The 17,689-nt window shown below is 30.8% G+C and overlaps 2 protein-coding genes across 2 annotated transcripts; both read right to left on the reverse strand.

The window, feature by feature from the left end:
* Nucleotides 1-2,768: 2,768 nt before the first annotated feature.
* LOC129945810 (putative sulfiredoxin) lies at nt 2,769-6,883 on the reverse strand. Its single transcript, XM_056055739.1, has 3 exons — nt 6,702-6,883; nt 3,401-3,543; nt 2,769-3,333 (listed from the first exon to the last, which is right to left on the reverse strand). The coding sequence occupies exons 1-3, from the start codon at nt 6,766-6,768 to the stop codon at nt 3,121-3,123; spliced, it is 423 nt and encodes a 140-aa protein (XP_055911714.1). The 5' UTR covers nt 6,769-6,883; the 3' UTR covers nt 2,769-3,120.
* A 4,086-nt stretch (nt 6,884-10,969) lies between these two features.
* On the reverse strand, nt 10,970-16,250 carry LOC129944480 (bifunctional phosphoribosylaminoimidazole carboxylase/phosphoribosylaminoimidazole succinocarboxamide synthetase). The gene is made up of 6 exons (XM_056053933.1): nt 16,060-16,250; nt 15,783-15,986; nt 15,552-15,696; nt 12,814-12,926; nt 12,279-12,404; nt 10,970-11,720 (listed from the first exon to the last, which is right to left on the reverse strand). The coding sequence occupies exons 1-6, from the start codon at nt 16,070-16,072 to the stop codon at nt 11,035-11,037; spliced, it is 1,287 nt and encodes a 428-aa protein (XP_055909908.1). The 5' UTR covers nt 16,073-16,250; the 3' UTR covers nt 10,970-11,034.
* Between the last annotated feature and the right edge of the window lie 1,439 nt (nt 16,251-17,689).

Here is a 17,689-nt window from a genome sequence, read left to right on the forward strand (position 1 = left end):
CTGTCACACTGGTGATTCTGTTACGGCCACATATTGTGCTTTAAATGTAGATTATGGTTTACATAGTCGTCCAATTTCGCAAGCAATTGTCAAAATTGTGGAGAAGTTTGAAGAGATTGGATTGGTTACAGATATTTGAAGGCCTGGCATCATCGTTTCGCTTGTACCACTGAAAATATCGCTGCTCTAGGTGAAAGTGTTGCCGAAAACTCACGATTCCTCTTCGTTCTCAGGAACTAGGATTGTCTTACAGCACATAATTGCGAATTTTGCATTTGGATCTACACCTACATCCTTATAAAATCCAGCTCACACAACAACTGAAGCCACCTGACCATTCACAACGTCGTAGATACATACGTCGAAATGGCGGTGAACGGCGATTTTTCGAACAAAATTTTCTTCAACGATGAAGAAAATTACCTCAGGTTCTGCGAATCCTCAGGTAATTGAAGAAAGGTCATAACATCCACAAGATTTTAATGTTTGGTCTAGAGGTGTGATCGTGATTGGACATTATTTCTTCTAAAACGACGATGAAACGTCTGCACAGTCAATTTGGAACGTTATGGTCATATGATAACCGACTTTTATTTGCCTGCTATTGAAGAATACGACTTGGAGAATATGTGGTTTCAACAAGAAGTGCCACATGCCACACAACTCGAGGGAATATGGCTTTATTGCAAGAGACATTTCCTGGGTGCGTTATTTCTTGACGTGGTGATATCAACTGGCCATTAAGATCATGTGATTTCAGACCGCTAGATTTGTTTTGTGAAGCTACGTGAAAGACCGATAAACCTTTACCTTTTGAGCACATAAAACCCAACATTCGTCAAGTTATGGCTGAGATACCGCTCAATATGTGTGAAAATTACCTCAAAAGAATCGATGCTTGCAACAATTTGCGTGGTGGCACTGTAGAAAGTACATGTATACAGTGTTTTACAGATTGTTACCTTCTTGCATGGTCTCAGAAAATCTAAACATCTTGCGTCATTTTCCAGAAGATGGTGGAGCAACATGCTATACAATTCATTTATTGAAGGAAAAGTTTGGAAACTTATATTATAGTTTCAGGTTAAGGAACTGTGAATTCATAGGTTGGAAAATGTTTAGCTTTGAGGGCCACAAGGGTTAAATATTTAATTCTCACTATGTGGGAAAGGAAGTTTACTCTGGCAATGCCTTACAGTCGTATATCAGGTTTGGAGTTTTTGTTCACAACAATAAAAGGAAACAACTACAAATGTTTGTTGGAACGATCATTTCTGAAACCGAAAAGCATTATTGTTTTACAAGATCTTCCAACAAGACAAGGACCAAATTCAAATTTCCGGAGTTATTAAATATGACTCAATCAGAATATGTGGAACCTTTGCAATAGCCACCCCATTTAGGGGACTTAGACATGGTCACGAAAATGAAATCATGGCTGTCTTGTAAAATTTAAATGTAACTTGACCTTATCCTGTTGATGCAAAATTTCATTAATAATTTTAGAAAAAAATGAGATATGCTGAGAACATGGAAAGACCACTTCTCAAAATTATAAAATTGGGATGACGAATCGAATTCCGTTGTAATAGAAATAGAATCACTCAACCCAGGCAGATCAAAAATACCCCCTACCTGACCTCGTGAAAGTAAAGATAGCTATATCGAAACTGAAGTCCAACAAAACTTCTGGAGGTGACGGCAAAATATGGTTGAAAGAAAGCCCGATGAATGGAATCTCCGCATAGTTTTCCCAATACATTAGAAAGGAGACCTTTTGAATTTTACGAACTACCGAGGCATCAGTCTCCTGAACATCGCATATAAGATCCTTTCTGCTGTATTATGTAAACGTCTGAAGCCGTTCTCCAACAACCTGATAGGTCCTTATCAGAGTGGATTCATACCAGGAAGGTCCACGATTGACAAAATAGTCACATTACAGCAGATCTTGAAAAATACCTAGGAACTTCAAATCGATACCCACCATCTCTTTATCGATATTAAAGCCGCTTGTTAGAGCATCTGTAGGGAAGAATTTTACAGGGCAATATTTAGTTTTGGCATCCCTGTCAAACTTTCCGTTTGTGCAGAATGACGCTGGGAAATTTACACTACTTTATCAAGGTCGGAAAAGATCTCACCGATGAATTTGATATTAAAAAAGGTCTTAGTCTTAAGTCGATGCACTGCCGTGCGACCTCTTCAATATTGTTCTGGAAAGCATTGTACAAAATTCAACAGCCAACACTTGAGGCACAATCTTACAAAGGTCAATCCAATTACTAAGATACGCCGATTCGTTTGAAATAATTAAAAGATCCAAGCGGGATGTCAGTAGAGCATTTTTGAGCACTGTCGCGAAAGTGGAGAAGATGGTTTAAGTGGTCAATGAGGATAAGACCTTCACCATGGACAGCTATAACTTTAAGCAGTTAAGGACTTTGTCTACTTAGGCAACGTTATAAATTCAGATAATGACAAACCGCTGCTTCTTTGGACTTAGAAGCCAATTGAGTAGTAAAGTCCTCTCTCGAGCATCTAAAGTCACCATCTATAAGAAACTCATCATCAACTGGAGGCAGATAGATAGGAACCGAGTTGGCTGAAAACGCATGTTGGTTGGGGCCCTGTTCCGTTCCGGACTGTAGTGGCACCTTCAGTTTCTATGTATATAAGCAATCGATCGTTACAACATATTCAACGGCTTCAATCGATTACGAGTTGCTTGCCCTCATTTAAGTGATTTTTCTGTGTAAATATGGAAATTAAAAGGAAAGTTTGGTTTCTTATTTATTGCATAAAATAATAATATTTTCTTGTAACAACACTTTATACAATTTTTTTTTTTATAAAAATACCCAAAGAGTAGTATATTTATGAAATAAAAATTTGAGTCACTTAAGTTTTCAAGACAATTTTACTACATATCTCGCTTGATGCGAATCGAATCAATCAACGGTATACATATTTATGTATGTATGTACATCTATTTTGTATTATATAAAATAACATTGAGCATTTGACGTAAAATATTGTCCATATTTTAAATAAGACTTTCAGAAATATCTTTAAATAAATGTTTAAACAAATATAAAACTAAGTTATTGTGTGATATTTTCACTTCAAATTCTGCGGTGTGCTTGATCCCATGTAGTGTCTTAAATCGCTTAGGGTAGATGTGACTAATTTAGCTTTTATCGTTGGTCTTTTAAGTCGTTTATGAGCTTCAAATCGATGACAGCCTCCGAAACTGTAAAAGTAGTTTCCTCCTTCGGAACCCTTAATCCATAGAATATCAATTGGAGGGACATTGCCTTGAGTTTCTTCGATCTGAATTTTTTAAAAATAGTTTCTTTATAGGTATTTGAATTACTAAAAATATATTAAGTTTATATACCTCTAAAGTTGACATCAGTGACTGGACTTTTTCTTCGTCTAAAATTGGTGGGAATGGTCGATGAATTTCACTCATTGGAACATCATGTACTTCGTCTATAGAAGCGCTATGTACTGAAGTATTGTTGGTACACATTTTATTAACTGAAATGAAAGAAAAATAATAACGTTTGATGTGAGAGATATTTCTAGTTAAAATTGAGAATGAGGCTTAACAAACCTCCAACGAGATCAGCATTCGATTGAATACTGAAAAGTAAATAGGTATCATATCTTAACATTTTCAAATGCCGAATTTGGCATAAACTACATACAACCTGACCTCAACTAAGGACGACTCCTCTAGACGCGCGAATTAAATTGATATTACTTTTATGGAATCCAGTTGAAGGTTATACAAAAATGTTACTTATGTATATATGTTAAAATTAGGTGTTTTAATAAGATCAAAATATGAGTATATGTTATATAAGGTGATATAAAAACGAATCGAATAAACATTTTTTACTGAATATAAAAGGTCCAAGGGAAAACCATGGACATAAGTCCATTTTTTTTTCAAAATTCGCTTCAAGCGACAAACATTTAACTTTTTTCTACAGGGTGTTTTTTTTACTGCATGATAAGTTGCGATAGTTGTTGTCTATTGTTTGACAGTTGAGAATGGGTAGGTTTATTTGCAGTCAACTGCATTCTTTAACCGGACATTTTTCTCAAAGCAACTAGTTTGTTCTTCATGTTTTATAAGTTTCAAACTCACAACCTTAGTTCACTAACCAAAACTTTCATTTGTGTGCTAAAAACCATTGTTGACTACAGAACACTTATTCAAGCAACTAGTCAATCAAGACATTGTAAAGAAATATTACTAAATTCTTTTCCAATTTTGCAAAAAACCCATTTACACAAAACTAGATAGAATTGTTCAGAAAATAAATAAAATACAGAGTTCTGATTGGCCTGCTGTCAAAAAAATTGCATTCCAATTAGGGAACTTCATTGGAGATTTGACTGGAAAGTTATTCAAGAAAAATCTCAAAAACTACCAGGTCAAGACCATTTATGTCAAAATGATAACTGATCATGTTTGTTTTAGTTGACTGACAGATGAACCTTATTACTCTGTAATTTATTTATTGTTTTGTTAAAAAATTGTCAAATTTTAAAAGGATTAAGAAATATTTCTTAACAATACCTACAGTAAAAAAGTAGTAAAAAATAATAATAAAATTGGCCAACATTTTTAACAAACCTTTTATTGGACTTAACAATTTACTAATAGAAATTTGCTTAAAATTTTGATATTTACTAAGGGGGTCAATAATTTAAAACCTTTCTTTTTGTTTTGCTAACTAGTAAATTGCTAATTGCCTTTTATTCTCAGACGAGCATCCAAACATTTTTAAAAAGTGACAGTTCATGAAAATAAACAACGCAAATAGGGTAAAGCATTATTCACATGAGCACGACCAACGACCAACGAATGAACGAATATTCGTCGATTTTGACATTTCTTTCACATGAGATTTTTTAATTCGTCGCGAATAAAGTTTGACTTTGATCACCGAAACCAAAACAATAACGAATTTTTAGGTTAAGTACGCGGGATTATTTTATTCGTTGCGAGTGTGGATAATGTGGAACGCAAATAAAGTTTGACAGTTCGTATCAACTTAAATTTTTTTCGCGACGAATAAATTTATTAATATATTGAAAAGTAAAAGTATGCATCATAAATCAAATAGAAACTATATTGCTATCGTTTTGTTAAGAATTTGTGTGGAAATATGTCTTCAAACGTATATAAACTCACATTTTGTAAGTCATTCGTCGTTCATTGGTCGCGCTCATGTGAATGCTGCTTAAGTTCATTAATGGAAAAATGCAGCAGTCATCATGCAAGATTTGCGTTCATAAAATAATGTAAATAGACTGCATTACTGTAGTTGGTAATTCTGTTAAAAAAAAAAAACAGTCTGACAGCTGAAATACGATCAAACCTACAGTCATTTTATTTCTCTTGCCGCTCTGCAGGAAATGTCAGAACAAGATATGTAGGTAAAATAATTGAATATTTATTTATTTTTTGGAAAAAAAAAATAAATTACTTGTTATTAATAAGTTGATATATAATATTTATACTTCATAGAAATAATGAATTTATTCCATTCAAAACATTTTAAATAAATCCTAATAAAACATTTTTATTGAAAGAATTTTCTTAAGACTCTAAAAATCCAAAACCCGCGTAACTCAAAGAAAAGTCTTAATTATTTCTGTTATATTTTTTTACAGGCGCCTAGGTACTTTGACGACATTTATGAACTGGTTTTTGATATTGTATATCTGCCGCATTCTTGCAGCAGTTTTTCTGTTCGTAAATGCATTGCATGAATTTTGTCGGTATAGCTCATGCAACTAGTTGCATTTTTGAACTCAACTATACTCTTAAACGGACCTATTAATTCAAATTCTCAGCTGTTTAATTTAACATTTCCACCGCTGCTCTCATAATAATAATTGTACAAATGTCATATGGAATTAGCAAATCTCCAAAAGTTAAAGTAGCCATTTCGTGATTTAAACTTTACCAAGTTTTTAAGAGATAGTAAAATGTTAACATCGTTTAATATATGTAATTACTAAAAATGGCTTTAACATCTTTTTACGAGTTTAGTGATATAAAGTTTAAATTTATTACACTTCAAAAACAAATTAGTTGCCTTGGTCAAAATTGATTTAAAAAAATCCAATTGACAGCAAATAAAGTTTCCTTATGCTGTTTGAACCTGCTCAATGTCAACACATTTTAACATTGCCAACTGTTAAACAACAACCATCATCATGTCACTTTAAAAACACCCTATGTACGATACTGTGAAACCAGCTTATCATAATAGATTCAAACAGAGGAATAGATAAACTTTTTTGGTTAGTTTATAAACAAAACTGTAATTACAGTTATCACTTAAGTTATAACCCTTTAAATGAACACACAATTATCTTAAAAGATAATCTATAATTTTGTTTTTGACATGTACATATATTTACTGCATAAGTATCGTTTCTATTGCTTCCAAACATTTGTTTTAGAACACAATTGATCTTTAACGTCACATTTGTTTACATCAAATATATAATCTTCGGAAAATAACTATCTACGTTCATCTCACTCATATAATCGTAGTATTTCATCACTCGATATTCCGATATAATCATATGTTTATGAAATATATTTCTATTCGATAAGCTGTCATTATTTTAAATTAATTAGTTATTATAATTATTTATATTCTATGTACCTCCACTCAATTGAACTGATGATGATTTTAAAATTCTGTGATTTAGTCTTGAAAACAAAATTGACATTACTTCGTGTAACGAATGAAAAACACAACAAATTGTATCTCAAATTTTTACAGAAATTGTCTTTAGTCTATTTACACCTCCGTCTATCACGATACTAACGAAATAAACTAATAATGAACATGGATGATGGAATTGGTATGTGATTCATTATTATTGGTAAAACATGAAGCTTGCAAGTATGATAAACCATAAACGTAGATATGTACACATAATGCTTTAAGTAAAGTTAATTATACTATTCAGCAAACAAAAGTGACAGCATTCAGTGCTTTAAGCTTATAAGTTTATAATTTCTAAAGACTATAATAATTATTCAAAAATTCAAAACAATACTTTTCCAAAGGATTTTTCTGTCCCAAATTGAAATCCCATATATCTGTTAGATCAAGTATTTTGAAATTCACTTCTTTAAAAATGTTAACAATAACCTAATACGATGTTATTAAGGGTACGTTCATTAATGTAAAAATGCAGCAGTAATGCAAGATTAGCGTTCATAAATGTAAATAAACTGCATTACTACAGTCGGTAACTCTGTTCAAAAAAACAGTCTGACAGCTGAAATGCTATCAAACCTGCAGTCATTTTATTTCTGCTGCCGCTCTGTAGTAAACTGTCAAAACAAGATGAGTATGTCAAATAATTGAATATTTATTAAATTTTTGGCAAAAAATAAAATGATTTGTTTTAAATAAGTTGAAATATAATATCTATACTTCATAGAAATGAATAAATGAAAGAATTTGTTCTATTCAAAACATTTTAAATAAGTTCTAATAAAACATTTTTATTGGACATTTTGAAAGAATTTTGTTAAGAACTAATAAACCAAAACCCGCCTAACTCACAGGAAAAACTTAATTATTTCTGTCATACTTTTTTAAAGGCGCCTAATTTGATGACATTTATGAACTGGTTTTTGATATTGTATATCTGCCGCATTCTTCCAATAGTTCTTCTGTTCATATAAATGCTTTGCATGAATTTTGTCGGCATGGCTTGTGCAACTAGTTGCATTTTTGAACTCAGCCATATTCAAACACAACTTAGTTCTTAACACGAAATTGTATTATGATTTTTTAAAGTACAAATTAGAGATGGAAGAGTAGATTACGTCAGGTAATCTACTCGGTAAACTAGTGTAGTTAATTGGATAAACTACACGTTTGATTTGTTTCATTTACTACCCTACATTTGTTACGTGTGCTACCTTCACAAAAAACGTTAAATTTCAAAAAGAATTTAAAAAAACGAGTGAATAAGTAACGACTAACGAGTGAAAAACACTGAACTATACATAAGAACCAAATATCTTGCGTAAATGAACTAAATCCAGTAATTCGAAGTTTTATAAAAAAATGCAAATTTAATAATCATCTGTTTTATTTTTGTCGTTTTTTTCGGAGTATAGTGTATCCGACGACAAGAGCTAGTTTTTCACACTTACACCGTTATCTTTTAGATGCAATTTGTCAATTTGGTGGTTGAATGGACATTTCAAACTACGTTTTGACGTCTACCGCTACGTCTGCTACATTTAACTACGTTAACTACATTTAATTACATTAGCTACCTCAATTATGTAGCAGACGTAGCAAATGTAGTAAATTAAAAAAAATGGCATTTCTGCCATCTCTGGTACAAATCTTTAACTTCTATCTACACTATAAATCATTTTGGTATCTCACTTAATTTTCGGAAAGTCTCATTAGTTATGAGATGCATTGTAGGTCTGCAACTGACTTTATAAAGTGTTGAAAAACCTTGAATGTTTTGGTTAATTGGTTATGTTAAATACGTTTAAGATTAATTATTTGGTGTTGATTTCCGAATTTGATCACCGATCAAAGCCCAAATTTATTGGCATTTTTAACATTATTTTTATATTTTTAACTGCCCATAGGAAGTTATTGTAATGGGTCCAATTTGACAAATTAAAAATTTGAACATTTCTCGACGTTTCAAGGTCCCTAGAGTCGAAATTAAAGATTTTTAGAAAGATGTCTGTGCTTGCGTGTGTACTGTGTACGAACCTTCGAACCCGAAGATATATCGACTTCAAATAAATTTTGTTATACAGATAATAATGCAGAAAGATGCGGAAAGGGCTCTTAAGAAAATTGCGTGGGTGTTTTTTTACCATAGCAGTTTAAAAAAAAATGTGAACATTTTGGTTAACCCTAAATATCTCACGAACCAATGACGCTAGAGTCTTGAATTAAATTTTATATTATGAATTGTAACGTGATATCGAACCAGGTTTTTTTTGAAAAAAAAAACAACCAACGGTTTTTTTATAATTCAAAAAAACTAAAAAAAAAAAATTTGTCACCTCGAAAATTTTCGAATAAAATATGATTTCATCTCTAAAACAATTTTGTGCAACGACAAATAATGTTTTTAAAAAATTAAAAAATAAGATTTTGAGAAAAGTAAAATTGACAGTTATTTTTACAAAAACTAAAAAGCTAAAGAAAAAAAAAATAAAAGTTGTTAAAAATCTATTTTCGACTCAAATATCTTTTCAAAACTTTGAGTTATTGACTTTAAACTACTTTTATCTTTTAAAAATATTGTTGTCAACATTCAGTAAAATTTTGAGAAAAATCTAATTGACAGTTTTTTTTTTTAAAGCAATACTAAAACTTGGTAAAACATTAATTTCGACTCAAATAACTTTTCAAAAATTAAGACTTTTGTCTTCAAACTTTTTTTATTTCACAGAAAATATTGTTTAAGATATTCAGTAGTTTATTTATAGAAATCCAACAGTACGTTTCTTCATAAAAAATAAAATCTACAAGAAATAGTACGCAAACTTGGTAAAAATTAATATTCGGTTCTTGATGTCTCTCAAATTAATTTCATTCATCCAATTTGTAAATATGTAAGAAATTGGTAAACATTTGTTTTCGACTAAAAATTTGTTTAACAAAACTAGATTTTCAAACTTAACTATAAATTTATATAAAAAATATTGTTATTAATTTAAAAAATTTTAAGAATCATTCAACTGACAACTTTTTTAACCCACCATAAAAACTTAAACTTTTAAGCAAGACAAATCGTCACGGAATGGAAAGTTATCAATTCGATTTTTTTCAAAATTTTACTGAATGTTAACAACAATATTTTTTGAAAGATAAAAGAAGTTTAAAGCCAATATCTACAATTTTTGAAAAGATATTTGAGTCGAAAATCAATTTTTATCAACTTTTATTAATTTTTGTTTAGGTTTTTATTTTTTGTAAAAAAACACTGTCGCTTCGATTTTTCTCAAAATTTGTCCTAATGTTGAAAACAAAATTTCTTATAAGTAAAACTAAGTTAGAATCTATTATCTCAAATTTTTGAAAAGATATTTGAGTCGAAAATCAATTTTTATTAATCGATATTCAATTTTTACCAACTTTGAATAATTTGTTTTTTAGATTTTTATTTTTTATAAATAAACTGTCAATTCGATTTTTTCCAAAATTTTATCAGATGTTTATTATTCTTCGTTGCACAAAACTGTTTTGGAGATGCAATCGTATTTTAGTCGTAAAATTTTGGAGGTGACAAATTTTTGTTTCAGTTTTTTTGATTTATATAAAAGACCGTTAAATGAATTTTTTTTCAAAAAATATACTTCTTTGATATCACATTACAATATATTATATAAAATTTAATTCAGGTCTCTAGCGTTATTGGTTCGTAAGATATTTAGGGTTAACCAAAATTTTAAACTTTTTTTTAAAACTGCTATGGTAAAAAAAACCACCCACGTAATTTTCTTGAGAGCCCTTTCTGCATCTTTCTGCCTTATTATCTGGATAACAAAATTTATTTGAAATCGATATCTCTTCGGGACGACGAAAAAAACGTCGCAAACGTAGGGACGTACGAACGTACGTACACATGCACGCACAGACATCTTTCTAAAAATCTTTTATTTTGACTCTGGGGACCTTGAAACGTCGAGAAATGTCAAAATGTTCAATTTGACAAATCGGACTCATTACTTCCTATGGGAAGTTAATAATGCAATCTTTCAAGGTCAATTTCAAAATTTGAAGTCTTGTTCTCTAGATTTATTTAATAAACGCATTATTAATATTAAAATATTGCGTTCCCAAAAGACACCATTCTCTTACAAGTCAGGAAATTTGAAAAATGTCAAGAACCCCCATGATGCTTGATTTGATTAAAACTAAATAAGTTTTTTGTATATATTATATATGATATTTTTTATTAAAAATGTTATTTACCAAACAAAAATCTAATTTAATCCAAGTTAACACCTCGAACTCCTCGCACAACTTTATCAGCCTTTTTCAAAGTTAATAAATTGTCAATCTGTTTAGAACGCAACTTTCCCCAAATAATATAATTGCTCAATCCCAAAATTTGTGCTGCATTCAATGCAGCTGCTTCAGGATACAAAACTGTAGCACATCCCAGACCTGAGGGTACATTTAAACTGGACCAAACATCAGTTTGGAAATTCTCTGGCTTCAATGGAGGACAATTGATGACAGGATATGTGGTATTTCCTGACAGCACTGGTCCCAGTCCATTGGAACGTCCAGCAACAGTAATAAATACTAATTTACTTATGACACTTTCATAATCTCTCATTATTTTCAGTGAATCCTCAGGACCTTTATGCGCCGAAGTTACTCTCAATTCGGTATTTAATCCCAAACTTTGACAGACTTTGGCAATTTTTTCACAATGAGCTGTATCCGATGCACTTCCCATAAGAATAACAACCAAATGATCGTTTTTTGGAATGATACCTTCAAGCTGTTCCGAAGCCCAGGCGAAATTCTTTTTAATTGTATTTAAGTCAGTGTCGGAGACTGATGTTAGCTGGCGATAAACATCCTTGTCGACGCGTAGTCTTTTATCTCCAGCAGGCCATAAACGCCATGAGTCTGAATCGATGATGTCAGCTAAAACTATGTTTCCTGTAAAGAAGCAACAAAATAAAAGTTATAATCTTCTATGCAACAGTTTCTTAAAAATTGAAATTGGTAGTTTCTGCATAGTGAAAAATTATCTCGTAATACTGATGGTTTTTTGGGATCCACTCACTTTAAAGTAGTGAGACATTTTTTTCAAAATGTTTACATTTGAAAGTTGATACAATTGAGCTTCTGTCAGAATAATTCAAAACAAAATTGTAAAAAGTTTAGCGACATTCAGACCATAACTAATTTGAACTTCATAAAATTGGACAATTTTGCAAAGTATTGGTAAGAAAATATCAGGAATATTTAATGTATACTTAAATTGTATTCATTCAATATTCAATTTTGCAAATTGAAATCGATTGAAATAAGAACTGAAGGTAAGGGGTTCGTTCGTAGATTATGGTCTGAGTAAGATGATTCACACATTACGCCAGCGGTAATAAAATGTAATTTTTAAACGTTTTTTTTGTACTGTCTTATAAGTCGAGAGTTGCAAGAATGCAGGCATTATTTTCTTTCTATAAGACAATTCATAATTTAAATTCAAATTACCTTCTTCGTCAATACCAAATTCGACCTTCATGTCAATGAATGCACAATCTCTTGTTGCCCATGCCTTCTCCAAAACCTCAAAAACCATGATGCTCATTTTACGCATGATATCGATTTCATCTTGACCTGAAAAATATTATAAAATTATAAACAATAAAGTTGTTTGTTTCTTATTCCAATTTAATAAATAGAACAACAAATACCACGCCTCTATTATATTGTAAACAAATTATAAAATAACAAACAAACAAACTTATCATAAAAATATTTACGTGACGTATACAAAGTTCATATTGGTCAATTTTTAACTTTAAAAGACTTGATTGCAAAAATATATTTAAGTTCATGATCTGGACACAGAAATCTCGATTCTGTTATCTTTTTATTGATGTCAGTCCCCAGCAGAGTTTTTGAAATAAACTTTGATTTATAATAAACATTTAACGTTCTCGTAGAATTTTAATCGATAAGCTTTAAATTTTTGTTTTTTTTTTGTTATTAAATAAATTAAATACATTTAAAAAAAAAGCGTTACCAATGAGAACTCCATTAAATGTCAATTTAGCTGATAAGATCTGTTCGTCAGACCACTGAGGATCATGATTTGCGTCATCTTTGAAGAAGGTTTCCTGCTTTGGTGGAGCAAATCTAAAATTTGAAAAAAGAAAACACAAATCAAATAAATAAACAATAAATATAATGATAGGCATATTTTTTGTGTTCTTAAAATGATGATGACATAGTAATAAATATTTTCAACAATTAAATGAATTTCGGTTTATTTTTAGAAATTATCTATAATGACGTCGGCTCTTAACAAAGTGTTTCAACAACAAAAATAATACTTAACTACTTTGTGTCTTTCGTCCCTACAAACTGAAAGTTGCTAGAAACTCATTTTCTAAAAATATTATAGCTATCCTTGGTTTCCATCATTGAAACCAATAATTTGAATTTGTTTTAAACTTCGGTTGTAACTATCAAAAAAAGTTGATACCAAATTTCCTGAACCGAAATTATTTGAGGCTAGAGTTGATCATTGAAACTGACAGTTGTGAATACAAACAAAATAGGACACCTTCAGTGGGACGATTATGTATTGTAAACTCAAAAAATTTAATTTAGAGATTTAAAAGCGATTAGGAAAGTTAAGTTTTATATTTTTGGTATTAAAGTAAAGATAATGACTTTTTTTTAATAAACAAAATACTTAATTTAAACCCAAAATTTCAGCTTTTTCTGTTTTTAATTTTTAATGATTAAATCGTTTTTAATAAACAGCTGATTGTTGATTTTAAATTTTAGAACAAAATCGTTCCACCGAAAGCGTTCTATTTTCTTTATATTCCCATCTGTCAGTTTTACTTCTAATGATCAAGTTTAAATTTAAAAACATCATTGGCTGCGTTCAATCTCAGATAGATAGGGTATTCGGATATCTTTTTGTAAGTGTTTTACGTTTAAATAACAACTGATCAAAAACAGCTGAGATGTCAAAAGAGGAATCCAAAGGTATCCAAGAATTTCTGGAGTATGTATATAGGTATCTGACAGTACAGCTGATTCAACACATTGTTGAATTTCAAGAAACTTGAAAATTGATTTCAGATTTTTATATTTGTTGGTAAACAAAAAGATACAAAATGTTAGTTGAAGTTGTATTTGAGTATGTTCTGTACATAATAGACGATGTAGAAGCTATTTGCTCCAAATTTTAGAAGGTAATTATGATCTATTTTGACTTCGAAGCTTAAATGTTTCTCTGCTTTTTGTGAACAGCTAAAAGTTGTTTTTATTTTTTGACAGCTATCTCAATACAGCTATCAAACTCGTTCAACAAGGTTTTTAAAAATCTACCTTTGCAAGATACCCTATCTAACACGAAATTGAACGCAGCCATTTCAATCAGGAACTACTTGAAACCGATCAGTAAATCTTTGTCTAATGACAGAAATTGTCAATGAAAATGTAAACCAATCTGTCAAAAATATTCCAGTAATTGGTTTCAATGATGAATGAACCATAATTTTCATTTCTTATCAAAGGGAAACACAGTCAATTATCCATTCAAAAAATATTTTGAATTGATTTCAGCAATAGCTATAAATGATGTCCCCTTACTGTCAGAAATTCGGGAACAGAATTTTTATGATTCTCAAGAACTCTCAAAAACTCATAAAGAAGTAAAAATATGCAAAGCTTATTTGACTGCTATAGGTGTTAATAAATAGTAAATAATCTTTACACTTTATTCTCCTGATCTGTGAATTCATTTGAGAAAATTCTTAAGAGACTTAAAAATAAAAACTGGCCAAATAAAAAATTGGTAAACTAAAACAAAATGGAATTCTGTTGGCATTTTGCATTTAGCTGTTCAGTAAAATTTATTTACAAAATATCCTTATGGGGTTTTCTATGGGTAAATTAAGACTTCCTTCAAAAATTGATTTTTTTTTGTGACGCATGGAACACGATTAGAATTGTTTTTTATTGTCATTGTAAGTTAGAGCTGTCAAATTCCCGTCCAACATTTTACTAAAAATTGTAATAGTAAATCAATTTACTTTGTTCATGGAATGCAAAAACAACGGAAATTTATGTTTTGACAGATCTTGATAAAGAATAAATTGATTTATTTCACCCATGGAAAACCCCATTAAGTTCAAATCTGTGTCTTTTTGATAAAAAAATTAGACATTAGAATTCATCTAATTGCAAAAATTTTTTCCTTAAAATAAAGCTCTTACATGTTCAATAAGAAAAAACAAAAATTTTATTGATGAAATTTAACATTCATCAATTAAAAAACCGGTAAGCGGGAAGTCTCAAAGACTCAATTTATAAGGACTGCAGACCAAAAAACGACTTTTCACTAGATATTAATGTGAAAAGTGAATGAAACTACAGAATGAATGACAATGTGTCAAATATTTGCCAGGAGTAGGTAGAATATTGACTAAGATCAAACTACAGATCACTGGCTTTATACAGCCCTATTCTGGTAAACGATCACCTTATTTGAAAAAAAACTTCGTTATAAACTAAATCGGCCAAATGTACAATCCTTTGAAAAAAGTCAATTTAAACATTGACTTGAACCGTTATATTCTTTCCTATCGAATAGCAGAATACGGCTGATAGCCTTACGCACTTATTGAAAGGTCACATCCAGAAAACAGATGAATCAGCTTGAGACTGAATGTGTAGTCTTTATAGTCTTAAAACATCTCAAACTTATTAATTGAAATAAAAAGAAAAATTTAATAAACCTACCTGTAACCTTCAGGTACACCCGGATTTCTCTTTAAAAACGATCCAGTAGCCAGACGTCTGGTAACCCACTCAATAGGTATCATGGCACATTTTTTCGCAATAAACGAAGTAGGCGAACATGGTTTCACATACGCAGTATTAAGACCTTAAAAAAGAATTAATAAAATGAATCTAATAAGTAGGTGAGGCACATACGAAAAAAAAAAAACACTGAAAATGTAAAGAACTTACCACATGTATTTAATATCTGGAAAACCATTCCATTTGTTTTATTCGAGATTTCAGCCTTGCCCACTAAGTCGTGCGATCTCAAACCATCCTGAGCAGTTATACGATCTTTGCTCAATAGCAAACACAAACCAGGGTGCTCCGGAAGATCATAAACTTGCTTTGTTTTACCCTCTTGAATTAATTTACCCAAAGTATAACCTTCAACTATAAAATTTATATGGAAACACAAAAATTAAACAATTGTAAGTATTGAAGTCACAAAACGAGGTTAACTCACTTTTAGTTGCCATGTTTTCAGTCTATTTTTGTACTCTTTAAAAAAATTTTAAATTAAATCAAACAAATAATAATAAGAAGATTTTTTAATCTGCCGGAAAAAGAAACAAAATTTTGTGTATCTATCTACAAAAATTAAAAAAAGCTACGATCGGTCGCTTCGCTACAAAAATTAAAATTGTACTAAATTCAAGTTAAACATCTCTGATCAATTTGTTCCCGTTTAAAACGCAAATATAGAACCCACTCCAACAAAACACCGGCTTCAGTACAACAACAATAAATTGAGTGGTTATCTTCAAGACTCTAGAGGTCTTCCGCTGCTTTCCTAGAGGTTTTTTTAATATTTATTTTATTATTAAAAAACTGCCTAACAGCTAGGGCTTCTCTATACACTCTGGATTACTTGATTGTTTTCGTTTTTTTTTGAAAAAAAAACTCTGTTCAACAAAAATAGTCATTAGAGACCCTTTAAGCGAGCTTTTTCCAAAGTAATGGTGCCTTATGTACCCTTATTACAATGAGTTGGAAAAAATGACCCTTAAAATAAGCAAGATACTGACATAACAAAAAACTTTTAGAGCCTTAAGGGGGTCATCCAGTGTGATGGGTTCAAAAAAATCGATTTTTTTTTTGATTTCATAAATTGCTACTTTAATATGTCTAGAATAGAAATAAAGGGATTTTTCGAAGTCATTTTAAAGATACAGCAGGTTCATCGAAAAATATGGGGTAAAGTATCTTACATACATCGGCGATGGTGAAAATAAAACTTAAAAAGGGATCCTACTTATCATCTTTAATTAAGGTTTTGAAGGTAATTTGAAAGTAATGTTGGTTATGGGATGCTCCATAGGCCTCGAAGCCCATACTTATGTTGAGAAACGTGATGAAAAGCGAATCTCACGTTCCGAGCGGCGCGTAAGTGATGCCGTTAAATAAGCCAGAATTGATTCAAAAGCTGAACAATCTGCTTTGAAAGAGTATCAAGAAGAAGAGGAAGGAATACTCTATGGACCAGGCATCGCCCATTGAAAGGTAAGTTGATATGTTCATAGTTAATAGGAGTTTTTTTTTAAACTGTGTTTTTCAAACTTTAATCCATCGTATCCCAAAAACGGCTTGACCGAATGTCATTGAAATTTGATGGGTTGGATTCAGCACATGTAAACGCACGGAATGAACTATCGACAAGCAAAAATTCCAAACATTTCAATTTTTTTATAGCAAAAAACAAAACAAAATGTCTCGCAAAAGTCCAATTTTTGGTATATTCATTTGATGACAGTTCATTCCATGCATTTAGGCTCACAGATTAAAACGCCGTTTATTTTTTTTGTTTTAGATAAGCCAATCAGCCGGTATCGTGGAGGAAGTGCGAGCCCATTTTTTGAGGTGGAGTTGTTCACACAGGTGTAACTCGTGTTCTTTACAATATTTTTAATTCAAAATTTATATTTATACTGTCGAACTATGTTAATAAATAATAATAAACTAAGTAAAGTTGTATCTATTTACTGGTCGTAAAAAACATACAAATTCCTTAAACTACAATCCGTCACATGGGTTGACCCCCTTAAAAAGAGACAAGCTTATGCAAACGAATGCATTATGTGAGAGGCAAACCTTCT

Source organism: Eupeodes corollae, chromosome 2, assembly GCF_945859685.1.
Source record: "Eupeodes corollae chromosome 2, idEupCoro1.1, whole genome shotgun sequence".
Taxonomy (NCBI): domain Eukaryota; kingdom Metazoa; phylum Arthropoda; class Insecta; order Diptera; family Syrphidae; genus Eupeodes; species Eupeodes corollae.

Excerpts from the sequence above, each read along its gene's own strand:
- LOC129945810 (XM_056055739.1), bottom strand. The coding sequence starts at position 6,768 with ATGTCAATTTTGTTTTCAAGACTAAATCACAGAATTTTAAAATCATCA. Across the intron at positions 3,544-6,701 it reads ATCAGTTCAATTGAGTGGAG|TTAATAAAATGTGTACCAAC; the intron begins GTACATAGAATA and ends CTTTCATTTCAG. Across the intron at positions 3,334-3,400 it reads CACTGATGTCAACTTTAGAG|ATCGAAGAAACTCAAGGCAA; the intron begins GTATATAAACTT and ends TAAAAAATTCAG.
- LOC129944480 (XM_056053933.1), bottom strand. Across the intron at positions 15,697-15,782 it reads CCAGATATTAAATACATGTG|GTCTTAATACTGCGTATGTG; the intron begins GTAAGTTCTTTA and ends TTCTTTTTTAAG. Across the intron at positions 11,721-12,278 it reads ATTTGGTATTGACGAAGAAG|GAAACATAGTTTTAGCTGAC; the intron begins GTAATTTGAATT and ends GCTTCTTTACAG.